Here is a 15,487-nt window from a genome sequence, read left to right on the forward strand (position 1 = left end):
AGTCTATCATAACAACTTAGCGCACTAAAAACAAGCGTGTTTATGATTACGATAAAAAAATTTAAATATGACAGATACCTGTTTGCATTATCAAGCATCTTGGTGAACTGTTGTAAAGCTGAAATAACTAGAAAGTCTTGCACATTCAAGCTAAAAATGGCTTCATCCACTCTTACTTTTTAAATGATTACTTCATGCTGAATGGTATAACAAAACCATTGTGAAATATAACTGTAAATCCTAAGTTTAATAAGGAAAGGTGTTTTATAAAAACCACACATGCTGTTTTTGTCATTACATGCATTTATTTGAGAGGGAAAAGCCATACACATCTCTTTGTGTTTACCAGTACAGTTGGATTAATTTAACAGGTAATTTTAAAAATGACTAAAAATAAAGCATTACAAACATCGGGTTGGGGAGCAGCACAGAAGTGTTGATTTCAAGGTCAAAGACGATCTGGATGTAGATGCAAAGCTTCTCTGAACTCTGGCAGATAGACGTCACCAGACGATAAAGAGAGAGAGAGAGAGAGACTGAAAAGCACCAACCACAGAGCCTGGAATGGTGGAAAGTACTACACTGATCAGCTCAAGATGTCACAAGCTTCTCTTTGCCCTAGAATCACACGTTAGTCTGACGATGGTGACGTCTCTCGAGGTAAGGTGTAGTCTTTATAGTGTCTCCAGCGGCAGTAGCTTCACACAAGCGTAGTGTTTTCTTCATGAAGTCTTGTGCTCAGGCACTCCTACTGCCTTCATTTCACGCCTGGTTTACATATTATACTCTCCCAGAGCTCCAGCCCTATTTATATAAATCAATTCCCAGAGCCCCGCCCCTTTCCCAAGCCCCCACCAATCAAAATAGGAAAACTTTAAACTTAATATTTGCTCTTTATAGAATCTGAAAATATACACCAAAGGGGGAGAATCCCACAAAAACAGCTTAAAAAAAGATGGGGAACATGAAGAGAGAAAAAAAAAAAAAAAAAAATCACAACAGACTCGGGTTGTTTAAAATAAATACAAACTGATTCAGCCAAGCAGCCAGAATAAAGAGCTGAAAGAAGGTTTAAAGGCAAACGTGTCTTGTCCTGTCTTCAGTTGGGTACGTACGGTGACGCACTGGGTATTACCGACGGAAGACAGAATGAGTGTTTGAGATGCCAAGAGAGAGAGAAAGTGGTACAGCTTCGTTCAGATGTCTGAATCATTCAGATGACTCTCTAAACTGTTCCACACATTCACGCAGGTTTCGGGGGCTTTCAGAAGTGCTGGTTGATGAAGGGAACCTGGTGAGATCAGAAGTGGGTGTTTGGACCGATTCCTGAGCAGCAGAAACCAACGGAAAGCAGAGCTCAAGTCTTTTTTTGTGTTAACGAGACTTTAATAACAACAAACACACACAGAGACTTGCAAACGAAGCTCTCACGAAACAACGTCTGCCCACTTGACCGTATCGGAAAGCCAAAACCAAAGAAAATGTCTTTGCATGCTCTAGCCGGTCAGTCTCTGTACTTGATTACAAACTCCAGTCCACCAGGGGGCGGCGGAGAGCAGCGCTGCGGTGAGGCACCACAGTCGACAGCGTAACGGAGAGGAACAGAAGGAGGTCGCCGGTTAGCGAGCGTGTGTGTGTTTCTCTGCATGTGCGTCTTTGGTAACTGTGCGAACGTGTAACTTTACGGCAAATCTTTGAATCACAGAAGAGATTTTCCTAATTTCAATCAAAGATGGACACTGGAGGGAAGGTGAGTCCTCTGTGTTCTGATGCAACGATTGGAAAATTAGTGGAAAAGACAGGAAAAAGAGACCCGAGGAATATGAGCGAATGCCACGTGGCAAGAACAAACCGGCCCTTCTGATTCTCTCTGCATGTGTGGATCCTGAGAAGAGACAAAGATGGGTTAACTTAACTTGCCAGACTTACTTAAAAGCATATTCATAAGTTATTATTCCAGGAATTCCTTCATAAACATGGGAATTTCCTTGGATTACCTTGGTTACAGCATTATGGTGCATCTCTGCTGGTGTCCAGACTGGCATCAAGGAGAAGCTCCTCTAAATCCTGCCCACAGCTCAGCTCTGCTGTCACGCTCACTGACACACACACACACACACACTGAATCATTCTCTGCATGCTCAAAATCACTATAATATCACACGTGTCTTTGTGCTTTCACTATATTCATAAATTCCTGCTCACAGCTCAGTCCAATACGTCTAGAGTATGAGTTGCATGTGATAAGACGAAACAAACAAGGTAAACACGTTCAAACCAACAAAAATGTTCAGCAGAGAGATTAAATTTGTTTATTGCATGTGCACCTAACATTAGCTTTGGTGTGAACAAAAACCTTCTTTCTATTTAATTGTCTTCACAAGCTGCACGGTAAAAAACATACAACGTTGCCAGCATAGTCTGATTCACAAGAAAACTACTGTTATGAGTATGTATTTTTTTTTCAATATTAACCCTGAAAGAATCACAAATTATGATACATAATAATATAATAATACATGGTATATAGAAAATGAGCCAGTTTTCTGAATAAACATGACTCACTATATAAATATACAGAAACTGGACCTGTTTTTTCATGAATTACTCAGAAAGACTTATAGACTCAGGTGCTATCGGTTTGGATCAGCTTGATGAATCTTTAACTAAATGAGCATTTCTGAATAACAATGATTCAATCAATGACCTGCGTGTTATCATCACTTGATATCAGTCTCAAAATGAAATGAGTGGTTAAATATATAAAATTGCAATACTGATTTATTTTTTATTTTTTGAATAATCAAGAAAATGAGCTGGTTCATGAATCACTCAGAAAGACTCATAAATTCAGGTGTTATCGGTTTGAATCAGCCTGATGAATCTTCAAATGAACAAACATGTTGTTATTATGGCAGACCAATCACAGCGCCTGCGGTCCACGTAGAATTGATGTGCTGTTACTGCTGATTAATACTTCTTCGTCAATTCTATGCGGACCGCAGGCGCTGTGATTGGTCTGCTAGAACCCCTCCCTCTGTAAGTATTTGAGTTTGTGTGCGTTTTTTGCACTTTAATATATTTATGTTTTTTATTATACAACATAGCATTATACATCACGTGTCACGGACAAACATTGCTTTTATTTGCCGTATATACTGTATTATATATACAGTACCAGTCAAAATTTTGGACACACGAATGGGAAGTGTGTGTGTCTACTGTCTACTATAAAATACACATAATGAATATCGGCTGATATATCGATATCAGACTTTTTTTCTTCCTAATATCGGTATCGGCCCCAAAAACCCATATCGGCCGGGCTCTAATTTATACAGTCAAATATGCAATTTTAATTTACATTTGATTACTTTATTCAATTTCTGTACCTAAACTAGTGTTAGAACTTCCTAAAACCCTGTTTATTTTATTTGTATCTTTGCTCTGTTGTATTTATTTGTGCTTTTGCTTGTAATTAAATGATTTGTTCTTATTTTCTTTATTTTTATTTGACAATACAGGCCTAGTCATTTTTTTCCCCTAAACACAGCATATCTGAACCGTACCGAAACAGTGACTGTAGAACTGTGATACAAACCGAATTGTAACTTGAACCATTACACCCCTACAGAAAATATTTTATCATGTCATCTAGTCGCATCAGAATTGGTGCGAACAGGATTTAGGAAAGATGTAAATGTAATTTAATCCAGTGTTGTGGAAGATGAGGTAACTCACCATGCTCCATAATGCAGCTGGCTGGTTTGGGTCCCTCGGGTTCGAGCAGGTGAAAGGCAAACTCTGGCTTGAGCCCGTTGGGCAGCACTGCTCCCGTACTCACAGCCGGATGACCTTCAGCTTCTTCTGTGGAGATCTGGACAGGAGCTCCCACCCGAGCACTGCAGTCTTCCTCATCGAGGGGTTCGTGACCTCTTGTGACCTCCTGCAGCTGAGAGGCCTGTTGCTGCTCACCAGACTGCGCTTGTTTTTCTCCGTTAGCACCTGGCTGAACTTCCCGCAGCTGTTCTGGACATGGTTCGGCTTTTGGCTTTGGCGTCTCATCTCGGGACTGTCCTGAAACTGATGGGTCTGTGTCCTGTTTCTGCTCCGTGTGAGAACAGAACGTCTGGTCGTTCTCGCTCACACTGTGCGATGTTTCTGTGTTTGTATTTACAATCAACTGCTGCTCTAAGTGAGTCTGATCGGCAAGGGCGGCGTCCTTCTGGCTTTCAAATTGCGGGGCAGGTTCCTGTGTGACTTCTGATGGTGAAGCGTGAGACTCCTTCATATCCTCCTGCTTATCCGCATGTGAAGACGTGCTGAGCGGTTGAACAGGTGCTGGTGTTGTTTCTGCACATGCTGTTAATGTGCTGGGCTCAGATGCTGTTTGGTTTGATGGTGCATCTAAAGGTGCTTTTATATTAGTCTGTGTGGGTGTTTGGCTCTCTGCCGCCCTCTCGCTGACACCTTTCGCCAATACAGTCATCTGTTGCTGCTCCGGAGGGCTTTCCACACGGGTTACCATAAAGATTTTGTGTCCTCTGCCAGGACTAGACACTGAAATGCAGCGGCCAGGGGATGCTGGGGCTCCGGGGACAGCGCTGGCTTCGGTCACTCTTATTCCCGCTGGAGATCCTGATACAGGAGGCGTCGAGGCCACGGCCTTACAGGCGTTTATTGCAGGAATCGCTATGGGAGGTGTGGTGTTTCCAGAAGCTTTCGGCTCCTCGGCTGCGTCCTCATCCTCAGTGTCAGAGTCCGAGTCGTCTTGTAGTGTGGGTTTTTGATCTTTGACCTCTTGGCTCTCAGATGCACTGCCCTCGTCGGTTGCGTCTCCCTGACCTGTGGTGTTTTCTTCCTCGGGTTTCTCAGCAGATGCATCTTCATCCTCCTGAGTTTGGTCCTCAGTGGCGATTTCGGCCATTGAAACCGACTGCCTCATCTTCTGCTCCGTCTCCTCCTTCTCTTTGGCCAGGATGAAGTTCCTCTTGCAGCCGTTCTGAATGTCTGCCAGCAGGGCGCGCTGTGTCTCAATGAAACTCTTCACCTGTGAGAGAAAAAAAGACACAGTGCAGTTATGCAATGAAAAGGTCACAGATGCATGTAGTGAACACTGTGGTATATAATCAAGTGTAGTTAATGATTTTTTTTTTTTTTAATCTATCTACTGTATATGGATATCTATATATACAATGTGGGTTAAAAAGTTTTTGAAAGAATTCTCTTGTGCTCACCAAGGCTGCATTTATTTGATCAGAAATACAGAAATATTACAATTTAAAAATAGACGTGAATATATAGCAAAATGTCATTTATTTCTGTGATGTGCAGCTGTATTTTCAGCATCATTACTCCAGTCTTCAGTGTCACATGATCTTCAGAAATCATTCTAATATACTAATTTACTGCTCAAGAAACATTTCTGATTATTATCAATGTTGAAAATGGCTTCATATTTTTGTGCAAATGGTGATACGTTTCATTTTTCAAAATTCTTTGATGAATAGAAAGTTTAGAAGAACAGCATTTATTTGAAATAGGAATATTTTGTACCATTTTAAATGACTTTACTGTCACGTTTGATATATGTAATGTAAAAATCTTTATTATTATTATTATTATTTTAATTCTTACCGACCCCAATCATTTGAATGGTAGTGTATATATAATTTCCACTGCTTTTTCATTAGAATTTAATCTATTAATTAATATAAATCAGTAAATATTATATACTAATATCACTTTTTATTTAAATATATGAAGAAGGCCACAAGAAGATTTCAGTGAGCATTTCTGATTTTCAAAAAGAGTTTTAAACTCAGAGAAATGAACTTGAACTTTATATATCTAATGTTGTTTTTGCGATTTAAGTTTAAATCAGAGACTCCATTAAAATGATCATATCTGTACTTACACTTTCAAGCATATTGTATGTTGTGAGATAAAAAAAAAAAGGAATATGAAATGAATCTAATGAGAATGGAAAGAAACGTCTGAATAAAAACCATGTTGTGACTTGTTAGTGTTGCAACAGCAAAATAAATAAAAATCTATGCAGCAAAATCCTTTCCTATTCAACAAACTCTCACCGTCTCTTTCTTGGGCTCTCGGTCCAGGTCGAGTCGGAGCAGCGATGTGTTGACTTTAAAGGCGAGTGTGAGAGCCATGAGGCCTCCGGTTTTAATTTCATTCTCCCGCATGTCCAGCCGGAGGATCCTCGGACTCTCAGCGATGAATTCTGCGATAGCCACCGCTCCTATCACACGAACAAACACACCGATCATCTACACACTCACACGCGCTTAACACAAGCCCAGCTCTAACATTTGACATCATCTGCATTAGAAGAAACTAATTAATGGTTTACATGACAGTAACTTCAGATTTGGCTCCAGATCTCACCTTCGCAGGAGAGTTTGGTGGAGGCCAGGCCCAGCCTGAGGATGGAGCGGTTTGCTATGAGTCCGTCTTTTAGTTTGTGCACTCCTTCGTTCCCCACTGCGTTATGACCAAGGTTCAGTGTTTCCAAACTTTGAGTGAAAGGCTACAGCAACAGAGAGCAGACGAGATGGAGAGGTGGAAAAAGAAAGTGAAAGTGGATTAACTCTGCAGTGTGAGATTTTTAGATGCATGTGAAGGCATCTCAGAGCCTTCTGCTGTGAAGCGTGTGAATACAGGCTCAGGCACTGCTTTAAATCATGTCGCCTGTTCTGAAGACCAGCACGGACTGCAGTGCATTACACACAAGGCTGTGAGAATGTGTGTGTGTTTTGTCCTTAATTAACAAGAGGACGGCAGGACACACGTAAACACGAGCGTTGCATGGTCAGCAGCTGGCAGACATGCACAGCTTTAATGAGCATCTGACTGAATGGGGCCGAGCTCATCTCATCCTCGTGTGTTTGGGATGGATGTGCTCCAGTATGGGTCATTATACAAAGAGGCATGAGAGGCTAGTCTTTTGTTCACTACGGTCTTTTGAAAGAAGACTCTTAAGCTCATCAAGGCTGCATTTTTTTTTTTTTTTAATACAGTAAAAACAGTAATACTGTGAAATGCTATTTCAATATAAAACAGCTGTTTTCTATGTGAATATGTGTTAAACTGAAATTTATTTCTGTGATGCGCAGCTGTATTTTCAGCATCATTACTCCAGTCTTCAGTGTCACATGATCTTCAGAAATCATTCTAATATGATGATCTGCTGCTCGAGAAACATTTCTGATTATTAGCAGTGTTGTAAACACTGCCCAATATTTTTGTAACTAATATTTTAATACTTTTATCCAGTAATACATTTATCCAGCAAGGATGCATTAAACTGATCAAATGTGAAAGTGAACATTTATAATGTTACAAAAGATTTCTATTTCAAATTTCACTTCGAGTTTAAACACCCATACAAGTGTTAATTTCCACAATAACAGATTTAAAGTCAAAACAATGCTTATTATGGACCAAACGTTACATTTTCTTCTGCCCTGTTGGTTGTTGAGATATGTAGATGATATGTAGGTATATCTAACTTACAGCACTATATCCAACTATTGCAAGTTTAAACAATTAGAGAAAGAGAGAGAGAGAGAGAAAAAAGTCAACAAATATTTTCCATTTTCAGAAATGGTTTGTAAATAACCAGAATAGACAATTATTCGTTCATACAAATAATCATCATGTTAGTCTTTGTTAGATACAGCCTTTTTATGAAATAGAATTGTTTCACTTGTTACAAACAAATTTGTGTTGAATAGTTGGTGTGAAGAGTTTTGGGACAAAATGCGTTGGCGATTTCACTTTGCTTTGTTGTGTTGCTCTTGGTTTGAATAAGCCCTAAAGATGTGGATTTGCTCATGGAAACTTTTGCGACACAGTTGCGTGCGTGCGTGTGTGTGTTTACCAAAGCGGCGGCCAGGTATCCCATGCCATTGTGTGTGAGCTGGTTGTTCCAGAGCACCAGGGTGACCAAACCCTTCCTCTGCTCCTTCAGACCCTCACATATATACGCCAACCCTGAGGAAACGAGCAAAAGCAAACACTGCGGGTTAAACGACGAGTTACTGAAGCAGGAGACCAATCAAGACACGGAGAGAGGAAGAGGTCAGACCTGAGTCCAGTATGTGATTGTTTCTCAGGTCCAGAATCTGGATGTTGTAGTTGAACTTCAGCAGGTTCCCCAACTGGGCCGAGTCCTGCAGACCGTTCAGCTTGTTTTCGGCCAAATACAGCTCTCTGAGGTTCATGTTCATCTTCAGGGCTGTGGCTGAACACATGTATGAAATAAACTGCTTTTTAACGGCTTCATTCACATTTCACTTTGGGAAAATGGTTAACATAAAGCCTACTCCGTAGTAACTGATGCATGAATTTTTAAAGCCTCTAATATCTATCGTACAAAATCTAAAAGGCCTTTCAGTATAATTGTGCAAATGTCCACCTTCAGCTTGTGCTTCACTGATTTTTATATATTACTAATGTTACTAATATTTCAAAATTAACACTTAAAGGATTGAAGATTTACTTGATTATCGGCAATACAATAATAAATTAATAAATAAGCTTTCCACTGATGTATGGTTTATTAGGATCAGACGGTATTTGTCTGAGATACAACTATTTGAAAATCTGGAATCTGAGGGTGCAAAAAAATCTAAATATCGAGAAAATCATCTTTAAAGTTGTTCAAATGAAGTTCTTAGCAATGCATGTTACTAATCAAAAATTAAGTTATGATATATAAACAGTAGGAAATTTACAAAATATCTTCATGGAACATGATCTTTACTTAATATCCTAATGATTTTTGGCATAAAAGACAATTTTGACCCATACAATGTATTTTTGGCTTTTGCTACAAATATACCTGTGCTCCAGGGTCACATAAATAAATAAATATATACATATTCATATATATACACATATATGAATATATGTATGTGTGTGTGTGTGCATGTATGTATATTTATAATTTTTTATATATATATATATATATATATATATATATATATATATATATATATATATATATATATATATATATATATATATATATATATATAAACTCCCTTTTTACATTTGTATTATTAATATATTTTTATTATAAAAGATACATAGAGTTGCTTCAGTCTAGTAAGTGTTAATTTTGAATTATTACTAACAATGTAAACAATATAAAACCTATTTTTATGTTTAATTTATAAAAATCAGTAGATTCACGGTAAACAACACAAGCTGAAAATGGACCTTTGTACAGTTATCGTAAAAGGCCTTTTACATGCTAAAAAAAAATACAATATGACAGAAGGCATGTAGTAGACTAACAGGTTTTATATCATGCCGACCATTTAAAGCACTTAGAAATCAGTGCATCATATATGATACATTAGGTTTTATAGGGTTAATGTCCACAGTGTTCCCGATCCTTGTTTTTCCAGTCATTACCCAGCAGCATGAGCGGCCGTCCTGAGATGCCGGTGTTCTCCAGGTGCAGGACGCTCAGGCTGCCGCTGATCCGCAGCGCTCTGGCCACGAACGGAGCCGAATGGTCCAGCAGCGGGGTGTTACGGGCGTCCAGGTACTGCAGAGAGCTCGTCTGGAGGCACACAGACACACGAGGAGTGAAGCTGAGCAGACTGACTCGTCATTAATGTGTGAACTGAGCAGAACTCAAGCCTCACCTTCCTCATCATGTGTGCGGCGGCCTGCCAGCCGCGTGTGCCGATGTGCTTGTTGCTGGAGATGTTGAGATGAGTGGCGGATTCATAGTACTCTATCATATCGAACAAAGCGGACGCTCCCTGAGAGAGAAAGAAACACGCTCTTTATTCTGCACAGCATTTCAGAATTAATAGCAGTCTGTTTGTGTTTATTCTGCAGAAGGAGATTATGAAAGCGATGCAAAACACAAACAAATGCAGAGAACCTGAGTTACCATGACAACAACCTGCTAATCTGCCGCATCTGTTCAGAAACTGATGAGGGGGAAAAATACGTATGTATGTATGTTTTGATTTATTTATGATTTAACACCAAGTCAGCAGCAATAGCTGTATACATGGCCAAAACTATTCAATAGCATCATTAAAACCATTCAATCAAGATCCTTTCAATATAATGATTACACTAATTTATTTCATCTTAAAAAAAAAAAAATCAACATACAAAAAAATAAATAAATAAAAAGAAAAACATTAAAATAACAATAACAACAACAAAAATAGCAATAACAATTATATAGAGTTTTCAACCTTAGCTGCTTTATCATCCGGTTCATTTCATATACATAACGTTTTATTATGTTATACATATATATTTTTTTTTTGGTCCCAAATTTTTATCAGTTTTACACTGCATGAAGAATTTTTGGGTATAATGTCACAGTTTACTTTATTTTACTATCCTCACTGTCCTGCACCCACAAGCAAAACTACATCTGATGTCTGAAAAATTTGGTTTTACAGTATTAGTACATATAAAAATACTAAAGCGCAGTTTTGAACAAGGAAGTTATTTTTACTTTCAACACCAGCCTGTACGCAGCACCGAGCAGCGCCGTCTTCAGAAATCACCCTTAACAGATGAAAGGATAGTACGAGACTATCAGACATTCAGACTAATGTTTTATTGTGAATATGAGATTGATCTGAAGATTGAACGCTGTATGAGATGCAGGTAAACACATTCACTCCGTCAATCTTTCTCTCACAATACTCCAACTATATACAATACACTGCTTTTACTACAGTGATACAATAAGCTTTTAATGAAGCAACTCAAAGTTCCTTCATTACTAGCTCTAAAGTGATGTTTCTGAATCAGTAACGGAGGCTTGAGCTCAGCTGTTAAACTGTCCACTTTAGATGTGAATCCGTGGCGGAAGGAAGTAGTTCTGTACAAAAGAGGGCTTTTAAAGACACTCCGTTGTCGTTTCTTATGTATTTACACACTTGTGCCCTCGAACTGTTGTATAAACGCAATATCACACGAATAAACATGAGATACGGCTGTATATCAGCACGCTGTGATCACCTACAGCTGAATCACATCTGTTCCAATATACAGCCATAACTCATGTCTACTCATGTGATATTGCTTATATATATATGTGTGTGTGTATATAAAATTAATTAATTATAATATAAATGTAATAATCTATTTTTCAAGGTAACATGTCCAGTTGCACTATATGGTAATATTCATATAAAGGTGTGAGGATGATTAGTTGTGTTTTATTTTATTTATTTTTATGTCCTGGATAAAGCCCTGGTATTTTTCTTATATGGTTTTGTGGGTGATTAGTTTTGTTTTTATTTTATTTACATGAGTACATGTCTATGTATATATGTGCGTCTCAAGAGAAAACATGGTTTTGTTTCCAGCATCTTTACACTAGAGATTTACACTGTCCTCTAAGCAGCATGAGTCACACAGTGACCTCAGACAAGACCAGACAAAACATCCGAGAGAGAGAGCGAGAGAGAGAGAGAGAGACAGAGAGAGACAGAGAGAGAGAGAGAGAGAGAGAGAGAGAGAGAGAGAGAGAGAGAGGGAGGAGAGAGGGGGGGGGGGGGGGGGGGGGGGGGGTACGTTTCCATTACAGAAAGCCCCTTATATTTGTGAGCGGCCACGTATGGGGTGTTTCTTGGAGGTTAAAGAATGATCATGTGACTTGTATATGCCAGGTGACCTGTAAATGTGAAAAGAAAAAAAAAAAAAAAACTTTTCATTGCAGTTTTGCAAAATTTCCTTTTTCAAATTGCTTGAAAAACCACCTCATGTGAGCGTAAAAACTTTTTTACGATATATTGGAGTTTTTGTGAAATTGACACTTTTCTATTGCGTATTTTCAATTCGCAGTTTCAATTTGCGTAATTTGAAGGGTAATGGAAACGCAGCTAGAGCGAGAGAGAGAACATCTAATGCAAGTCATGGGACAGAAAAAGACACACACACACACACACACACACACACACACACACACACATTCGGTGGTGATACAGTACAATCAAACAGACACAATAAGTGTAAACATTTAATTTTTTTCCCAAAAAATAATCAATTGTAAAGTAACAATTTTCAGTAATATGAATTTATACAGAAAAAGTGATCAGTTATAAAGTGAGTGTTTTGAGTTATATGAGTTTGGTATGACCCATACTCAGAATTTGTGCTCTGCATTTAACCCATCCGAAGTGCACACACACAGAGCAGTGAACACACTGTGAACACACACCCGGAGCAGTGGGCAGCCATTTTATGCTGCGGCGCCCGGGGAGCAGTTGGGGGTTCAGTGCCTTGCTCAAGGGCACCTAAGTCATGGTATTGAGGGTGGAGAGAGCGCTGTACATTCACTCCCCCCACCCACAATTCCTGCCGGCCCGAGACTCGAACTCACAACCCTTCGATTGGGAGTCCGACTCTCTAACCATTAGGCCACGACTTTATTACTAACAATTTTCAGTAATATGAATTTGTATGCATAAACTGTGTTTTTCTTTAGTTTTTTTATATTATTTTATATTGTATGTGTTAAAATTAGTTTGTATGTTATTGGAGAAAATAGTATTAACTTCTATAATCTTTTCTATCGTTTGAATTCAGATATTTTAAAAAGGAGAACCAGAAGCTGCTTTGTTACTGACATTCTTAAAAATATCTTCAGTTCAACAGGTCTGGAACATCATGAGGGCCATTTTTGGGTGAACTATCCATTTAGGAACTAAGTGTATGATTTGTGTTTCAAATTGTTTCATCAGTATTTAAAAAAAAAAAAAAATTGAGTTAAACAGGTCTGGAAAAAAAAAAAAAAAAAAAAAAAAAAAAAAAAAAAAACGCTTTTATAGCTTAAATAATGCTAGACATTTTACACTATTGTTCATGGGGTATGTGCTTGTGACAGACTGGCCCACATTCACGCTCTGCCAGCATACAGAATGAGGACAGAAGTGAAACTCAGTGGTGTTTAACTGATCAGATCTCTGCTGAGATGCAGCGTATGGTGTTGAGCTCCACCCTGAACACACACACACACACACCCTATAAATACAATGTCTGCATACAAGAGCTCTCACAGAGGAGGCGGACAGGCTCAACGTTTCAGGAGGAGCCAAAAAATAAGAACAAATACAAAGCAGTTCGTAAAGAGGGTTTAAAGGTAAAGAAGATTAGGAGCAGCAGGAGTGCAGCAAATACTTACAGACACAGAAAAACAACAAACATCTGATTATGGCTCTGCAGCAGGGGGACAAAAACCTTCCTCCAACAACACTTAAAAGGAGTAGCTGGAATTGGGCAGGAGAAACTGATCTCAGACCAGCAGTTATGGGCAATAAAATCAAAATAAATTAAATAATTAAAATAAATGAAAAACAAAAATTACTATATACATACATCGTAACCATTAGAGTGTGTTTACAGAATTTGTTTTTTATTGCAAAAAATAAATAAAAATAAATTACATTAAAATCAATTCAAATAATATAAAGAAATGAAATGAAAATAAATTAAATAAATAAATACGTGAATAGTGATGGTCAGAATGTGTGTTTTAAAATGAATGAATGAATTAAACAATAAGTTAAAATACAAATTAAATTAAAATTATTAAAAACAAACAAATACATACATAAATAGTTACTTAGAATGTGTACATAACACATATTTTATTTCAGAAGAGCAAAAAAAAAAAAAAAAAAAAAAAAAAAAAAACCTCCGGTTTTCCGTGACACTCCCTAAAGATGTGGTGCTAAGGAGTGAGTGTGTTTGTACATATGGAAGATGCTGAGATCCACCCAACTTATGACTTATGGCAAAATGATTGCATTAACTCAAACACAGTAGTCAGAGGCCAGGAGTGACCTCAAGCAACCTATTAGAAACAGACTGAACCTCCAGAGCTCCTGATATCTGTTTATGTTGGACAAACACAAACCGTGTCAGAACAGCACACATGTATTCACACACAGAGACACACGCCTCAACCAGAGGGCTGCCGAGCCTTTTCATCGTGTAACGGCACTGATAAATGAAATCAGAGCGCCGCGCTCGTCACAACACGAGCTCAGACAGTTTTAAAGATGGAAAGAGAAAGAGCAAGAATGACCCTGCGGTCACAGAGCTGGTCAGGAAATGAGATTGGTAGGAAACTCAACGAGGTAAAAAAAAGAGCAGCACTCACATCCTCGTCTAAGTTTGTCTGTTCCAGATCCACCACTTTAAACTGCACCCTCTTAAAGACCTCCTCCAGAGATTCACATGATCTATAGTCCAGCTTCTCTCCTACAGAGGAAAACACATAAAGAGACAGAGATGTTAGATTCAACGTTTGCCCTGATACGGCTCGTTATAATCTTTTATTTTGTAAAAACACTGATCAAAGTCAAACACATAGTGATGCTTTTTCTGCTACTTTCATATTTACAGTAAACTTGAATCATCTGATGGTGAGATCAGCTCGCCAACGGACACACACCCATTAACTACACAAACCAAACAAGGACACAAACCAGTCTTAACAGGTTAAACTCAACAGAGAACCTGCGTGTGTGTGTGTGTGTGTGTGTGTGTGTGTGTGTGTGAGAATGAAATGGGTTCTCAATGCATTCTCATGACTTAACGGTTCATTATTCATGGATTGTGTAAAATTAAATGTATATAATATACATAAAATTCAAAATGTTGTAATTTGTAAAATTAAAGTATATTATTACAATTTAAAATAGCTGTTTTCTATGTGATTATATGTTAAAATGTAATTTATTTCTGTGATCAAAGCTGAATTACTCCAGTCTTCAGTGTCACATGATCTTCAGAAATCATTCTAATATGATGATTTACTGCTCAAACAACATTTCTGATTATTATCAATGTTGAAAACAGTTGTGTTTTTCAGTATTGTTTGGTGAATTGCAAGTTCAAAAGAACAGCACTGATTTAATATAGATATTATAAATGTCTTTACTGATCCATTTAATGCATCCTTGCTGAATCACAATTTGGAATGGAGAGTTTAGCCTAACAAGGATTTCCAAATTTCCAAAACTTGTCATTATTTGATTACATTTCTATGACTATCCCATGACGGGAAATATACCATTTTAAAACTCCCTGAACTTTCGATGACCGTGCAGACACTGACCACTGAGATAAGAAGATTTTTTGTTAGCTCACCTTTGAGTTCTAGGCACTCGTTGCGCTGTGTCAGGTCTTTTAAGTCCTATAGAGAAAAAATACAAATAAGTAGAAAGAGTTTACTATTGAGAGATGAATATTATTGGACAGGTAGGTCATTAATATAACTCTAGTTTAAAAAGTGTGTGTGCACCTTCACCTACAGACACAAGAATCAATAAATACGCTGAATAATACACTGTGTGTGTGTGTGTGTGTGTGTGTGTGTGTGTGTGTGTGTGTGTGTGTGTGTGTGTGTTGTAACATGTCTCTGGGTTACCCTACACATTGACAAACAAATGGACTATGAGCCGAAAGC

General features: G+C 38.2%; 1 protein-coding gene across 1 annotated transcript in view; it reads right to left on the minus strand.

Annotated features, from left to right (window-relative positions):
- Window positions 1–285: 285 nt before the first annotated feature.
- LOC109109280 (protein phosphatase 1 regulatory subunit 37-like) overlaps window positions 286–15,487 on the minus strand; it is a 41,436-nt gene continuing 26,234 nt past the window's right edge. Inside the window, exons 3-13 of the mRNA XM_042743420.1 lie at window positions 15,169–15,214; window positions 14,177–14,277; window positions 9,678–9,797; window positions 9,442–9,592; window positions 8,108–8,263; window positions 7,901–8,013; window positions 6,406–6,547; window positions 6,093–6,259; window positions 3,742–5,050; window positions 1,998–2,099; window positions 286–1,885 (exon numbers count right to left, since the gene is read on the minus strand). Coding sequence (XP_042599354.1) covers window positions 2,011–2,099; window positions 3,742–5,050; window positions 6,093–6,259; window positions 6,406–6,547; window positions 7,901–8,013; window positions 8,108–8,263; window positions 9,442–9,592; window positions 9,678–9,797; window positions 14,177–14,277; window positions 15,169–15,214 — 2,394 coding nt within the window. The 3' untranslated portion in view covers window positions 286–1,885; window positions 1,998–2,010. The remainder of the gene's footprint in view (window positions 1,886–1,997; window positions 2,100–3,741; window positions 5,051–6,092; window positions 6,260–6,405; window positions 6,548–7,900; window positions 8,014–8,107; window positions 8,264–9,441; window positions 9,593–9,677; window positions 9,798–14,176; window positions 14,278–15,168; window positions 15,215–15,487) is intronic.

The sequence above is a fragment of the Cyprinus carpio genome, chromosome B18 (assembly GCF_018340385.1).
Source record: "Cyprinus carpio isolate SPL01 chromosome B18, ASM1834038v1, whole genome shotgun sequence".
Lineage (NCBI taxonomy): Eukaryota > Metazoa > Chordata > Actinopteri > Cypriniformes > Cyprinidae > Cyprinus > Cyprinus carpio.